The sequence below is a fragment of the Pimephales promelas genome, chromosome 22, assembly GCF_988280905.1.
Source record: "Pimephales promelas chromosome 22, fPimPro1.hap1.1, whole genome shotgun sequence".
Classification (NCBI taxonomy): Eukaryota; Metazoa; Chordata; class Actinopteri; order Cypriniformes; family Leuciscidae; genus Pimephales; species Pimephales promelas.
In genome coordinates, this window is record NC_142790.1 from 11880918 (window position 1) to 11897325 (window position 16408).

At 39.9% G+C, this 16408-nt stretch overlaps 2 protein-coding genes and 1 pseudogene across 2 annotated transcripts; 1 reads left to right on the plus strand and 2 right to left on the minus strand.

Annotated features, from left to right (window-relative positions):
• Positions 1-4889: 4889 nt before the first annotated feature.
• On the plus strand, positions 4890-8678 carry LOC148969572 (uncharacterized; annotated as a pseudogene).
• A 2202-nt stretch (positions 8679-10880) lies between these two features.
• On the minus strand, positions 10881-11652 carry LOC120475834 (extracellular superoxide dismutase [Cu-Zn]). The gene is given in 1 exon segment (XM_089125669.1): positions 10881-11652. A coding segment is annotated over 1 exon segment (660 nt). The 5' UTR covers positions 11643-11652; the 3' UTR covers positions 10881-10982.
• Positions 11653-15140: 3488 nt separating this feature from the next.
• Positions 15141-15911, minus strand: LOC148969573 (extracellular superoxide dismutase [Cu-Zn]-like). The gene has a single exon (XM_089125624.1). It carries the CDS (start codon positions 15900-15902, stop codon positions 15243-15245), a length of 660 nt encoding a protein of 219 aa, XP_088981750.1. The 5' UTR covers positions 15903-15911; the 3' UTR covers positions 15141-15242.
• Positions 15912-16408: the final 497 nt, after the last annotated feature.

Consider the following 16408-nt stretch of genomic DNA (forward strand, 5'->3'; position numbering starts at 1 on the left):
ATAGCCTACAATGAAGATTGGATTCAGTGAAATCATTCCGTTTAAGAACATGGTATGTTTGATAGAATACGGTTTAAAGCTCTGAGAGTAGAAGTTGCATTAGGTAAAACACCACAACCAGATTAAATGTTAATTGACCATAAATGCCCAGTAAATTTAGTACTACACGAACCATATTTCAAAGACAATACAAGTAGTTATGTAATTATATATAGAGAGATAAGCTTGGGTCAAACCAATGACTGTTTCAGCTAACTGCATATACAGTACTTTTAAACTAGAACACAGTTTTATTTACATTTCTATAAACAGGCAATTAAGTCTGAAAACATTATATTCTTGCACTTATGTATATTTTAAAGTTTTATTTACTTAAATGCTAAAGTGCACTTTGTCACAAGGGCAAGTGAAGTGAATTAAAAAAAAAAAAAACCTTTTTGTTGTACTAATTCAAGTCAATGTTTGCAAGAATGGAGAGAGAAAAAAACGAATCAAAAAAAGCATAGGACCATCACCGTATAGTTGAAAATCCAAAGAAACACTCCGAAACTTAATCCATGTGCAATCCTGAACTGGGGTTGAGAGAATGTTCCTTTACAATCAAACTGTTGCTCTTATAGGAACTCATGTGGAGCTACAAGTTAACCATATTAGTATGTTAGTCACTAATTAAGTTCACCTGTCTTTCATTTAGCTCCCTTTGTTTGCCTGTGTGGGGGGGGGGGACTTGTCAGCCATAGTTTAGGGACAGATATGTACCCAGAAATAAACTAAACCTGAAAAATATCCCCAAACCTATTTTTACTAACAGTCATAGAAAAATAATGTGTGAAAGAACAAATAAACTCTAAATATGAAAAGCCACTGTATGCTGATGATTGTGATGTGTGGCAGTGTTGATGTTTCTTAAACCAACTGCTCAAAGGTTTCTACTGTAAATGTGACTGTTTGTTTTTGACTGTTTTAATTTATGAGATCTCGAGTAATTTCTTGCTTTTTGTACACTCTTTATTTACTTATTCAAGACAGTGCACATTAATGAACAATCTTGCACTCATGTAGAGACTGTAAATGAGCCAGCTAGATTATAGCATAAATTCTCATTTTCATTAGGTACCAGTTAGGTACCACACTACCTTCTATATTGATCCTCAAAACTTGTTGTTCCCATACGGATGCGATGGTCGGATGATTACTGGTTGGGAACTAAACACTTTGATGTCCTGGTTTTTCAAGGCCCATATGTTTGTTGTTATCCATCTCTCGTGCTGTCTTTGAGCTATAATCTTGTAAGGAAGGACTTTCCTAAGACTGAATTTAGGAATTCGAAACTGCAGTAAAACAATAAAAACTTACTAATCTGTAAAAGAGATCAAAGGGACAGAGGGCACCACACAACTGGCCCAACCCGATATCTTCCCCCCCATGTTGTGGTTCTTGACTCTGCACAATATCTTCTCTCCTCCAGGGCTCATTCAGGCATTTAAATCTCACAAACCTCCTGCCCCCAGCGGTGTTATGCAAGGACAAAATAAATACTTCTGGCGCGAGTGGTAAAATTGTTTCATTCCTGCAGCAGCAGAACAGGCAGAACAAGAAAACAACGCCTGTTCTTCTGTTGTGGGAGATGCCCCAATAAAGATTTGGGTGATAGGTGTTTATTGTTCTTTTGCTTGTGAATCTAAGGTTTTCCCTTTTCATGTTTGGTATCATTTTAAGTGTCTCAGTGCGATTGGTAAAATGGTCTTAATTTCATTACAGTTATTGGAAATAGGAGAAAGATTGAGAACTTAGGAGAATCCAGTTCTCCTCCAAGGGTGATGTCTTTTCAAGATATCTCCCCTCTCCCCCGAGACCAGGTGTTACCCCCTGGGGTATAGGAATGGACCCAAAACAAACTCTGAAAGATATTGGTACAACCCTTTTGTTCTGGTCTGGGTATTTAAGGCTAGGTAACAGAGCAGTCTTCGGGAACCTGTAACCAGGAAAACCCCCATACAGTGCTGTGTCAGTGTTTTCCCGGTGGAAAGCACTCACACACTACTGTGTGTCTCTGTCAGGAATGCATTGCTTACTTTTAGAATCATCTTTGAGTAATTGATGTCATGTATTTACTATTTCTGAATTGGCTGTTAATTGCTTGGGTAATTGGCATGATACATTTTTCCTGACAAATAAATGTTACATCTTGATTTACTCTGGAGTATTCTGACGTCATTATTTTAGTAAATTATAGGAGGCTGGTGCTACCGCAAATCTTGCAGGATAGGTCAAACTAAAGGCGCAGATGTGAATGGAGCAGTAGGCACGTCCTTCTGAAGACCTTTTGATTTCTGTCTATCACTGATTTAGCAAGTTGTATGGAAGTTGCTAAAATAAACTACATTCTATGTACGTGTGAGCAGTAGGCAACCGACTTAAGAAGTATTAGTTAACCCTGCACCCTCTGACTAAATACAGAACTGACAAGGTTTGTGTCCGTGAGAAACACGATCTGGCCACCGTGATCTCTGTGCGGCATCGGGTCCATAATGAACGAATAATTGAAAGTGTAAGAAACACAGACATATCAAAGATCTAAATTAAATCCTAATCAATAGTTATGGTTATTTTCTAATAAGAAACACAATCTAAACTTGATCATCAGTAAAAATTGGAGTCAGATTAAGCGTAGAGCTAAAGCAATATTGAAACTAAATTCTAATAAATTAAGTGAACTTCACTGGAGCGCTGAAAAGACATACACGCATTATCCCTTCGCCCAGCCATTGGATTCCGTCCTTGGGCCAATGGGTGGACCTTACAAAGTGGTGACAGGCCCTCCGTGATCTCCAGATTGCGAGTGTCTTTTCAGCAAAATATTGGAACTTGCAACTAGTAAGAGGTTTGATCTCCTTCTCTTTCTCCAGCTGTTGTGGTAAGTCAATTCTTTTTGCCTTTTAGAAGTGTTGAGGGAACATGCAGACGCACCTCATATAGACACATTTGTAGAATGGGTCGGCATACCCAGTTAGACCGGAGAACGCAAAATCCGGTGGGGCTTGAGAATTAATGAAACCACATGCTAGGGACATGATAGCAGCAGCGTAGATGAGAAATGATATCCCTTGCTTTAACTTTAAATAACCCTTGTTTGCCCACGCAACAAGAGATGAAACCAAAATTGGAATAATTTCATTCAAATTTTATCCTGGTACTCAACAGAGGGATGTAAACTAAAAACTTAAAATTCTGAGGGTAAATATGTAATTTGATTATTTTGTGTGCTGCAACAAGATTGCAACATTGAAATAAGAAAATGATCATGCTGACTTGTGAAAAGGTCTTGTGTTGTGATTAGATGATCTAAAATGTAACAAGTAAAAATATCTCACTTGAATCATTTGTGTGCAAAATGTAAAGTTGGACTAAACAGTGCAATGAAATTTGAATATTTCAAAAGAAATGATCTGGGAAAATGACCTCTCAGTCCTAGAGAACAGCTGCCATACAGAAGTCCTAGTGACTGAAATTCAAAAGAATATGCAAACTGTTAAAACTAATGCATATAATGATTAGTGTGTCACTAAAAGGCTTGTAGCCAGGCCTGATAGTTTCACCCATGCACAGCTGGTTCTTGTCCCATGAGGGAAGTTAGACAAAGAATGAATTACATCAAATTAATCATTATTCTTTGAAAATCTTACAAGAATGCTAAAAAATGCATGACTGATGTCCCAAAATATGGTTTAAACAACACCATTTAAGGCACAGTCTTATAAAACATAGCTTTTAATTTGATATTAAATCATACTTTGCAATCGCTGTGCTCTTGTATGTTTTCAGAGGTCTCAAAAGACACTGACAAAAGTAACAAGCCAAAAACAATGGCACCCTCAATCAGACCCCTTTGTCCAACCATTTTTTCATATTCAAATAGATTCTTAATAGAATGCAATTGAGAAAATCTCGGCCTAAAACAAGATAAGAATTGTGTCCAATTCTATATTGTATGCACAGAAATTTTTAAAGTGAGCAATGATTTGACCCATGGTTCTCAGTGCTTGCAGTGCATTGAATGTTTACCATATCAGCTATAGCTTTCCAGCTTAGTTTGTTGCTGTGCACACAATGCTCATGGCAGCACAACTGGAGCTGCAGGGCCAAATGCCTTCTAAAAGATCAGGGAGAAGATAACAAGTCAGTATGGACATTTACTCAGTAGAGACCCCAGAGACCAGCAAATAAAATTAGCTTTGATTTATACAATTTTCTAGAATATAAATTATATTATGACCAGATATAATATATGTTATACTAATGTCCAGGAATGGCTTTAATCTCTTGATGATTCAGCATTGGTTTAGAAGAAGAAAGGATGTTGAAGAAGAATGAAAAGAATCAGAATGTAGGAAGAGGGAATGTGCATGTAGGGAGTAAGATGGCAGGAACACTACTAGTGTTGAAATGGGGTGAAGAAGGAGACAATGGATGGTTAGAGAAAGGATTGTTAAGAAAGAAAACTGAAAAGAAAAAAATAGTGAGAAAGAACTTCTTAACCTTTTATTTGTGCAAGAATCTTTAATGAGGAAAAATTACAATGTCCAGTATGTACCAACTAAAATGATCAACTTGATTGACATGTCTTGAAAGTCCATCCAAAGCCACTGGATAATATCATTTTGATCTAATAGATCTTTAACCCAGTAACAAGGGGAGATACAAGTTTTAATGTTCTCTTGCAACAAAACCACAAACAAAGTGGTGCAAGTGTTAAATTCCTCTCTGGGAACATCAGCTCACATGGGATCTGATCAGGGAAGATATGTTACTGGACATGTAAGGAAAGTTGTGTGAAATGTAATCATCAGGCAGAAAATCTACTGTCCTTATGGACCTCAGAGATCTAAATGGTCAAGAGTTTGAATGGCACCATAAATTCCAAATACCAAACAAACAAGCGAAGCACCACACCTGGTGATCTAATTGCTCTGAACACAGATCTGGCTAGTGTAAATAAACAGCAGCATGTGAAGAGATTTCCCCAGCAGATATGGGTGTCCTACTGCTCACAACACAGCAGACTGTGTGAGTTTAACTGCAATAGCAGTAAGATCTGACCATTAACACTCAGTTTAATTGGCCTTTTCTTTGCAGAAACATGATCATGATACATGTTGTTGTAAACTAAAACAAATTTTCTTCTAATGGAATAAAATCTTAACAGATCAAAGCCATCAGTAACAACCTTCTGGCTTAGGCCATCAAAGAAATATTGAGATAGATACCATCTATTTGACTGCAGTTTGTGTAAAGGCTCAAGATTAAACTGTGATGTTCTCTCTAGGTCTATTCCCTTACAGGCTGACAACTGACTTTCTTCAGAACCAGATTCCACAAGGGTCTGGTCCTGCCTGCATCAAGCAGGACACACACAACTTGACATGTTGGAGATGGGTGGAGAAACTTCAAGGGGCTGCTTACACCTTATAACACTACGGAAGTAGCTATACTCTATGTGGCCTCCCGGTGTAGCACCGGAACTAAATTATGCAACACAGATTATAATAATATAGACAACACCCATCTCCTATGCATAAACATACACAATACACCCCATGACTATGACAACCTTAGAACATCTCTACCTGGCATAGATCATAGGACTATTCAGGTCAAAATTATTCACATAATGCAAACAATACATCATTCACCTTCATACATATAGGACAAGGGAAATTATTTGAATAATTTATTTCTAAACATTTTTACAGCAGTACAGTCTTGTCAACTTCCTGAATGTAAACGCTGTGATGTGCTAAGAACATGTGCATGGCTATAGTCACACATCAATTGCTTTAAATTCCACATTTAAAATCTAAGTGAGACCTGTTCATCAATGCAACTGGTCTTTGGACAAAATGTTGATGATCCAGTCGTTAGAGTTGTTGCAAACCAGGAGGGCCCCCTAGTTTCCAACAAATGACTAATGCCAATAAAAAATATAAAAACAAATCTAAAATGCAGGCATTTCTATTGGTCAACTATACAATTCCCATCCAGACCTGCACTATTGAGTGTGACTTAGCCTGTACATCAAATGCACAGAGGATGATTTTAAAAGTTAAACTAGAGAGTTCAAATCTCTGTTCCGGTACATTTCATTCTCTAACTGAACATATTAAAACCTTAAGGTTCAATTGATGATTTGCACTTAAACAACTAATGCAGACAATTTTATAATTATGAAATTGTGTAGTTCCATGATTAATTATTTGATTTATTTTAATTATGCATACCGCTGGTAAATATACTAGTTATGTTGACGTTCTGATACACTTCCTTAATTTATCCAGACCGAATCTAAATTCCACAACCACATCACTGTGGTGGTGAAGAATTTGGTGATTAAATGAGACCTGGCCACTAAATATATGATTCTGAAAGAGACCTTATTTACCACTCGCACTTTTGACATGACTGCATCATGTCTTGCTTTTGTCTTCTTGTGTTTAACAACCTTTTCCCCAATTTGACAAGAACTACAAATGCATCATTGTTGAATTATTGCAGGGTCATTCTGATGCTGTTCAAGTGTCTCACACACAGTGGTGCATCGTCAGTGAGATGAACTCCTTCTCCTACGGAGGTCTGACCTGCCCTGCGAACCACACGTTCTGTTTGGAAGTAAAAGAGGACTTTTCAATGGCACAGATAAACATCCTGGGAAGGGTTCCAATGGACACTGATGTTTCTCCCTGGTGGGAGGACACCTTCTATGAACAAAGTACTCAAGCTCTGGTCAATACAATGGACTCGGTGCAAGAAATCATCTTACAGACCGAGTATCATCTGAACCAAGCTCAAGTGGAAGCAAATCTGGCGAGAAAGACTGCAGAAAACCTGTCCAGATCCTCGACCCGGTCAGCGAGGTATGCGTACACCTGGTGGAACTGGACGTTCCGTGGATGCGTCCTCGTCAGTGGAATAATCTTCTTCGTCACACTCTGCCGGTGCTGCTACTTCAGGTGCCTAATCCGACAATGCGCACGTCGACGAACGTGGCCATCGCGCTCAGCCCTTTAAAGGTACCTGCGCTACGGAAACTGTAACCAGAAGTGGACTTAATAAAATTGTGGCCCCTCAGGAACTGATCTGAATCTGCCCCAAGGGGCCAGGGGTCGAAACTGTAAGGAAGGACTTTCCTAAGACTGAATTTAGGAATTCGAAACTGCAGTAAAACAATAAAAACTTACTAATCTGTAAAAGAGATCAAAGGGACAGAGGGCACCACACAACTGGCCCAACCCGATATCTTCCCCCCCATGTTGTGGTTCTTGACTCTGCACAATATCTTCTCTCCTCCAGGGCTCATTCAGGCATTTAAATCTCACAAACCTCCTGCCCCCAGCGGTGTTATGCAAGGACAAAATAAATACTTCTGGCGCGAGTGGTAAAATTGTTTCATTCCTGCAGCAGCAGAACAGGCAGAACAAGAAAACAACGCCTGTTCTTCTGTTGTGGGAGATGCCCCAATAAAGATTTGGGTGATAGGTGTTTATTGTTCTTTTGCTTGTGAATCTAAGGTTTTCCCTTTTCATGTTTGGTATCATTTTAAGTGTCTCAGTGCGATTGGTAAAATGGTCTTAATTTCATTACAGTTATTGGAAATAGGAGAAAGATTGAGAACTTAGGAGAATCCAGTTCTCCTCCAAGGGTGATGTCTTTTCAAGATATCTCCCCTCTCCCCCGAGACCAGGTGTTACCCCCTGGGGTATAGGAATGGACCCAAAACAAACTCTGAAAGATATTGGTACAACCCTTTTGTTCTGGTCTGGGTATTTAAGGCTAGGTAACAGAGCAGTCTTCGGGAACCTGTAACCAGGAAAACCCCCATACAGTGCTGTGTCAGTGTTTTCCCGGTGGAAAGCACTCACACACTACTGTGTGTCTCTGTCAGGAATGCATTGCTTACTTTTAGAATCATCTTTGAGTAATTGATGTCATGTATTTACTATTTCTGAATTGGCTGTTAATTGCTTGGGTAATTGGCATGATACATTTTTCCTGACAAATAAATGTTACATCTTGATTTACTCTGGAGTATTCTGACGTCATTATTTTAGTAAATTATAGGAGGCTGGTGCTACCGCAAATCTTGCAGGATAGGTCAAACTAAAGGCGCAGATGTGAATGGAGCAGTAGGCACGTCCTTCTGAAGACCTTTTGATTTCTGTCTATCACTGATTTAGCAAGTTGTATGGAAGTTGCTAAAATAAACTACATTCTATGTACGTGTGAGCAGTAGGCAACCGACTTAAGAAGTATTAGTTAACCCTGCACCCTCTGACTAAATACAGAACTGACAAGGTTTGTGTCCGTGAGAAACACGATCTGGCCACCGTGATCTCTGTGCGGCATCGGGTCCATAATGAACGAATAATTGAAAGTGTAAGAAACACAGACATATCAAAGATCTAAATTAAATCCTAATCAATAGTTATGGTTATTTTCTAATAAGAAACACAATCTAAACTTGATCATCAGTAAAAATTGGAGTCAGATTAAGCGTAGAGCTAAAGCAATATTGAAACTAAATTCTAATAAATTAAGTGAACTTCACTGGAGCGCTGAAAAGACATACACGCATTATCCCTTCGCCCAGCCATTGGATTCCGTCCTTGGGCCAATGGGTGGACCTTACAATCTCCTCGAAGTTGAAGATCTGGTTCCCTTATGTATGCACTAGTCGGATTATTGTTTGCTTCAAACTAACATTATGATGTTCTGATCTCTCAAAACCAGCCATGATTTGTCCACCCTTCATGACGTCTTTGAGGCCAAATACTTCAAGGACGAGGATTCAGCCCCCGCACCTGTCCCAGAGTTATAGTCACACCAAAGACGAGGAACCCGTTTGGAGCTACGAGCAAAGGCCCCAGTTCACTGTGAGTGTGTGGATTGCAGTGCAGATTGTGGATAGTTGCACGTTTGAAGTGCTTTGCTGAATACATGAGTGTGAGGAGTAAAGTCCCGCCTTAGTTTGTGGCTTTGACCTGCTGGATCGCCTAAACTCGAGGGGCGTTGCGTCTTCCTAACCAGTGTTTGTTGAGTGTGTCTTATATAGCGACCTGAGCAATTCATCCCCCGCTGTCTTAGCCTGCCTGGAAGAGGAGCCATTACCTGTACACCCACCGTTGTTCGGCTTGGAGCCGATTCTTGCTGTCCTGGCTTGTCTTGAAGAGGAGGCATTACCCGTGTACCTACCATTGTCCGGCCTGGAGCCGATCCGTTAGAGACGCGAGTTACTCATCTCCCGTTGCCTTGACTGTCCTGGAAGAAGAGCCATTACCTGTACACCCACCGTTGTTCGGCTTGGAGCCGATTCTTGCTGTCCTGGTCTGTCTTGAAGTGGATCCATTACCCGCGTACTTACCAGGGTTTGGCCTGGAGTTGATCCTTTAAGGACGGGAGTCAGAGATGTCCCCAACTCGGCTCAATGCAGACGGTTGTCGTGCTGGTCCACTGGGGAGACCACACTGTGGTTGCAGCCATTGTGTGTGATGACGCGCCAAGTACCCTGCAGCCATTAACACCGGACAGAAGGAAATAAGTGTAAATGGATGGAAAAGCGTATGCCATTGGAAAGCTACGTCTTAGTTTGTGCTTATCTTGGCGAAAGCGGAGTACAAATCAGCACAAAATTTTAACATCTACTCTCGGGAAATGGAAATCATACAAGCTATGTTGATTCGCAATGCATTAAAGGGTTGAGTGATTAGTGCTCCACATCGCTATCATCTTCCCATTTTTGGTAAAATTAGACAAAAATATTACTAAAGAACTTTGTAATGCAGTTACTTGAATATTTAAGCAAACTACTTATTTACTCTTACTTGAGTCATATTATTTTTCAGTACTTCCACTCAAGTCAATTATTAAGTAACAATACTTTTACTCAACTACAGTTTGTTAGTTTCCACCCCTGCAATTGATATAGTTCTTTAATGCTTCGATTAACTAGCAGAAGACGCTAGCATGGTTTAATGCCCAGTTGTGGCATGTTTACAATGTGCCCCCATTAGAAATGTTATCATATTCTATACTTTTATGAATTCTATTGAGATAACACGACAAACATGTTAATAAAAACTGAGAGTCAATGTTGAGAAATTATTTTGAACTATGCTGTATAGCTGGGTTTTGCGATGTGTTTGTCAAACTCAAATTTGTTTATTTTCAATATAAAAAGCCTTTATTTTACATGAAAAAAAATCATACTGGTAACGTAAAAAAATTGTCTGAATTGTACATTTATTTTTTGATTAGATCAGATAGCATTTTAAGCGGTCATATGTTACAATGTGCCCCTCACATGTTACAATGTACCCCACCTATGGGCCATGTTGTCACATTTCACTTCCATTCTTTCTGGGTAAATTAAGAATCAAGTATACACTGTATTAATAAAACCACAATTGTAATAGACATGTGGGAAAATAAATAACCTAAACCCAAGCAGATTTACACAAACTGATAAAGTCAAAAGGCGTTATGTTGTGCCCCACCCTCCCCTAGCCACCCTTGAGGTGTGGTCACACCCATCAGTGTCATAGCATCAAGCAACGCTCTTTTATCATTTAGAGAAATAGCGTCTATTTATAGACCATTGTGATGCTCTGAAAGTGTAAACCCATTAAGCACAGTACAAGCAAACTTAAACTATAGGATGAACGCAGGTAAAGTGGACATTTTTTTTTTTAAGAGTGGAGCTGTTTACTATTGGGAGCTATGGCCAAAAAGTCTCTGAAAAGACCAAAACAGACACGAATTGCTGGACACCAGGAAACCAGTCAAAAGCATTGGAAGTGTTTGTAATGGCAATAAATCTAGGGATATCATTTCAGAGTATTAAGAATCACTTTAATGTAGGACATATGCAAACACACAAGGAAAAAGCATGGTTATCCCATTTGAATCTGCTTTTCCACCATATCCGTCTCTCAGTGACCTCCTCCACAGCTTTTCCTGGGGAGCGGTCCAGTCTTCTGCCACAGACTTGGAGAAGTAATACCAATGACACCATAAGCAATTATCGGTCCAGAACACCCACTCGGTTGACTCTCCTCATCTGACCCCATTCCAAAATCACCCTCCTTCTCGTGAACCACCACCGAACGTCCCAGAATGGAATAAGCCCCGAAGAGCTTGGCCTCTGGGAGATCCAGGGACAGCCTTATAACTCCTTTCTCAGAAGCAAAGTTGCCCATGTCTCCAGGACGACTTGGGCGGTCAACACCATTTGAATTGTAAGGAGGACCAACAGTGACGCTGCCTTGACTAAGGTCTCCATACCGATGGACGTCAATGGCACGCTCTTGACGACCCTTGGCAGGGAAACCACGGAGGTTGACTTTCACCTCTAAAACTCCATCGGGGAAGACCTGCTTGAAGAGGATTTGCCCAAAGATCTTTGGCTGGGAAGGTGGCAAATTGGGGCTGGGAGTTACTTCACAAGTGGCATAGATCGTGTTGTTGAACTCCACGACTTCCGGCTGTGGAGCTTCGGCAATGGGTGAACAAACTGGACTTCTAGTCAACTATCCTCCTTGTATATGCAGCACCAGCAATATCAGAGGGATTTGTAGGACCATTTTCTCCATGTTGATCTTTATAGCCTACAATGAAGATTGGATTCAGTGAAATCATTCCGTTTAAGAACATGGTATGTTTGATAGAATACGGTTTAAAGCTCTGAGAGTAGAAGTTGCATTAGGTAAAACACCACAACCAGATTAAATGTTAATTGACCATAAATGCCCAGTAAATTTAGTACTACACGAACCATATTTCAAAGACAATACAAGTAGTTATGTAATTATATATAGAGAGATAAGCTTGGGTCAAACCAATGACTGTTTCAGCTAACTGCATATACAGTACTTTTAAACTAGAACACAGTTTTATTTACATTTCTATAAACAGGCAATTAAGTCTGAAAACATTATATTCTTGCACTTATGTATATTTTAAAGTTTTATTTACTTAAATGCTAAAGTGCACTTTGTCACAAGGGCAAGTGAAGTGAATTAAAAAAAAAAACAACCTTTTTGTTGTACTAATTCAAGTCAATGTTTGCAAGAATGGAGAGAGAAAAAAACGAATCAAAAAAAGCATAGGACCATCACCGTATAGTTGAAAATCCAAAGAAACACTCCGAAACTTAATCCATGTGCAATCCTGAACTGGGGTTGAGAGAATGTTCCTTTACAATCAAACTGTTGCTCTTATAGGAACTCATGTGGAGCTATAAGTTAACCATATTAGTATGTTAGTCACTAATTAAGTTCACCTGTCTTTCATTTAGCTCCCTTTGTTTGCCTGTGTGTGGGGGGGGGGGGGGGGGGGACTTGTCAGCCATAGTTTAGGGACAGATATGTACCCAGAAATAAACTAAACCTGAAAAATATCCCCAAACCTATTTTTACTAACAGTCATAGAAAAATAATGTGTGAAAGAACAAATAAACTCTAAATATGAAAAGCCACTGTATGCTGATGATTGTGATGTGTGGCAGTGTTGATGTTTCTTAAACCAACTGCTCAAAGGTTTCTACTGTAAATGTGACTGTTTGTTTTTGACTGTTTTAATTTATGAGATCTCGAGTAATTTCTTGCTTTTTGTACACTCTTTATTTACTTATTCAAGACAGTGCACATTAATGAACAATCTTGCACTCATGTAGAGACTGTAAATGAGCCAGCTAGATTATAGCATAAATTCTCATTTTCATTAGGTACCAGTTAGGTACCACACTACCTTCTATATTGATCCTCAAAACTTGTTGTTCCCATACGGATGCGATGGTCGGATGATTACTGGTTGGGAACTAAACACTTTGATGTCCTGGTTTTTCAAGGCCCATATGTTTGTTGTTATCCATCTCTCGTGCTGTCTTTGAGCTATAATCTCCTCGAAGTTGAAGATCTGGTTCCCTTATGTATGCACTAGTCGGATTATTGTTTGCTTCAAACTAACATTATGATGTTCTGATCTCTCAAAACCAGCCATGATTTGTCCACCCTTCATGACGTCTTTGAGGCCAAATACTTCAAGGACGAGGATTCAGCCCCCGCACCTGTCCCAGAGTTATAGTCACACCAAAGACGAGGAACCCGTTTGGAGCTACGAGCAAAGGCCCCAGTTCACTGTGAGTGTGTGGATTGCAGTGCAGATTGTGGATAGTTGCACGTTTGAAGTGCTTTGCTGAATACATGAGTGTGAGGAGTAAAGTCCCGCCTTAGTTTGTGGCTTTGACCTGCTGGATCGCCTAAACTCGAGGGGCGTTGCGTCTTCCTAACCAGTGTTTGTTGAGTGTGTCTTATATAGCGACCTGAGCAATTCATCCCCCGCTGTCTTAGCCTGCCTGGAAGAGGAGCCATTACCTGTACACCCACCGTTGTTCGGCTTGGAGCCGATTCTTGCTGTCCTGGCTTGTCTTGAAGAGGAGGCATTACCCGTGTACCTACCATTGTCCGGCCTGGAGCCGATCCGTTAGAGACGCGAGTTACTCATCTCCCGTTGCCTTGACTGTCCTGGAAGAAGAGCCATTACCTGTACACCCACCGTTGTTCGGCTTGGAGCCGATTCTTGCTGTCCTGGTCTGTCTTGAAGTGGATCCATTACCCGCGTACTTACCAGGGTTTGGCCTGGAGTTGATCCTTTAAGGACGGGAGTCAGAGATGTCCCCAACTCGGCTCAATGCAGACGGTTGTCGTGCTGGTCCACTGGGGAGACCACACTGTGGTTGCAGCCATTGTGTGTGATGACGCGCCAAGTACCCTGCAGCCATTAACACCGGACAGAAGGAAATAAGTGTAAATGGATGGAAAAGCTAATGCCATTGGAAAGCTACGTCTTAGTTTGTGCTTATCTTGGCGAAAGCGGAGTACAAATCAGCACAAAATTTTAACATCTACTCTCGGGAAATGGAAATCATACAAGCTATGTTGATTCGCAATGCATTAAAGGGTTGAGTGATTAGTGCTCCACATCGCTATCATCTTCCCATTTTTGGTAAAATTAGACAAAAATATTACTAAAGAACTTTGTAATGCAGTTACTTGAATATTTAAGCAAACTACTTATTTACTCTTACTTGAGTCATATTATTTTTCAGTACTTCCACTCAAGTCAATTATTAAGTAACAATACTTTTACTCAACTACAGTTTGTTAGTTTCCACCCCTGCAATTGATATAGTTCTTTAATGCTTCGATTAACTAGCAGAAGACGCTAGCATGGTTTAATGCCCAGTTGTGGCATGTTTACAATGTGCCCCCATTAGAAATGTTATCATATTCTATACTTTTATGAATTCTATTGAGATAACACGACAAACATGTTAATAAAAACTGAGAGTCAATGTTCAGAAATTATTTTGAACTATGCTGTATAGCTGGGTTTTGCGATGTGTTTGTCAAACTCAAATTTGTTTATTTTCAATATAAAAAGCCTTTATTTTACATGAAAAAAAATCATACTGGTAACGTAAAAAAATTGTCTGAATTGTACATTTATTTTTTGATTAGATCAGATAGCATTTTAAGCGGTCATATGTTACAATGTGCCCCTCACATGTTACAATGTACCCCACCTATGGGTCATGTTGTCACATTTCACTTCCATTCTTTCTGGGTAAATTAAGAATCAAGTATACACTGTATTAATAAAACCACAATTGTAATAGACATGTGGGAAAATAAATAACCTAAACCCAAGCAGATTTACACAAACTGATAAAGTCAAAAGGCGTTATGTTGTGCCCCACCCTCCCCTAGCCACCCTTGAGGTGTGGTCACACCCATCAGTGTCATAGCATCAAGCAACGCTCTTTTATCATTTAGAGAAATAGTGTCTATTTATAGACCATTGTCATGCTCTGAAAGTGTAAACCCATTAAGCACAGTACAAGCAAACTTAAACTATAGGATGAACGCAGGTAAAGTGGACATTTTTTTTTAAGAGTGGAGCTGTTTACTATTGGGAGCTATGGCCAAAAAGTCTCTGAAAAGACCAAAACAGACACGAATTGCTGGACACCAGGAAACCAGTCAAAAGCATTGGAAGTGTTTGTAATGGCAATAAATCTAGGGATATCATTTCAGAGTATTAAGAATCACTTTAATGTAGGACATATGCAAACACACAAGGAAAAAGCATGGTTATCCCATTTGAATCTGCTTTTCCACCATATCCGTCTCTCAGTGACCTCCTCCACAGCTTTTCCTGGGGAGCGGTCCAGTCTTCTGCCACAGACTTGGAGAAGTAATACCAATGACACCATAAGCAATTATCGGTCCAGAACACCCACTCGGTTGACTCTCCTCATCTGACCCCATTCCAAAATCACCCTCCTTCTCGTGAACCACCACCGAACGTCCCAGAATGGAATAAGCTCCGAAGAGCTTGGCCTCTGGGAGATCCAGGGACAGCCTTATAACTCCTTTCTCAGAAGCAAAGTTGCCCATGTCTCCAGGACGACTTGGGCGGTCAACACCATTTGAATTGTAAGGAGGACCAACAGTGACGCTGCCTTGACTAAGGTCTCCATACCGATGGACGTCAATGGCACGCTCTTGACGACCCTTGGCAGGGAAACCACGGAGGTTGACTTTCACCTCTAAAACTCCATCGGGGAAGACCTGCTTGAAGAGGATTTGCCCAAAGATCTTTGGCTGGGAAGGTGGCAAATTGGGGCTGGGAGTTACTTCACAAGTGGCATAGATCGTGTTGTTGAACTCCACGACTTCCGGCTGTGGAGCTTCGGCAATGGGTGAACAAACTGGACTTCTAGTCAACTCTCCTCCTTGTATATGCAGCACCAGCAATATCAGAGGGATTTGTAGGACCATTTTCTCCATGTTGATCTTTATAGCCTACAATGAAGATTGGATTCAGTGAAATCATTCCGTTTAAGAACATGGTATGTTTGATAGAATACGGTTTAAAGCTCTGAGAGTAGAAGTTGCATTAGGTAAAACACCACAACCAGATTAAATGTTAATTGACCATAAATGCCCAGTAAATTTAGTACTACACGAACCATATTTCAAAGACAATACAAGTAGTTATGTAATTATATATAGAGAAATAAGCTTGGGTCAAACCAATGACTGTTTCAGCTAACTGCATATACAGTACTTTTAAACTAGAACACGGTTTTATTTACATTTCTATAAACAGGCAATTAAGTCTGAAAACATTATATTCTTGCACTTATGTATATTTTAAAGTTTTATTTACTTAAATGCTAAAGTGCACTTTGTCACAAGGGCAAGTGAAGTGAATTAAAAAAAAAAAAAACCTTTTTGTTGTACTAATTCAAGTCAATGTTTGCAAGAATGGAGAGAGAAAAAAACGAATCAAA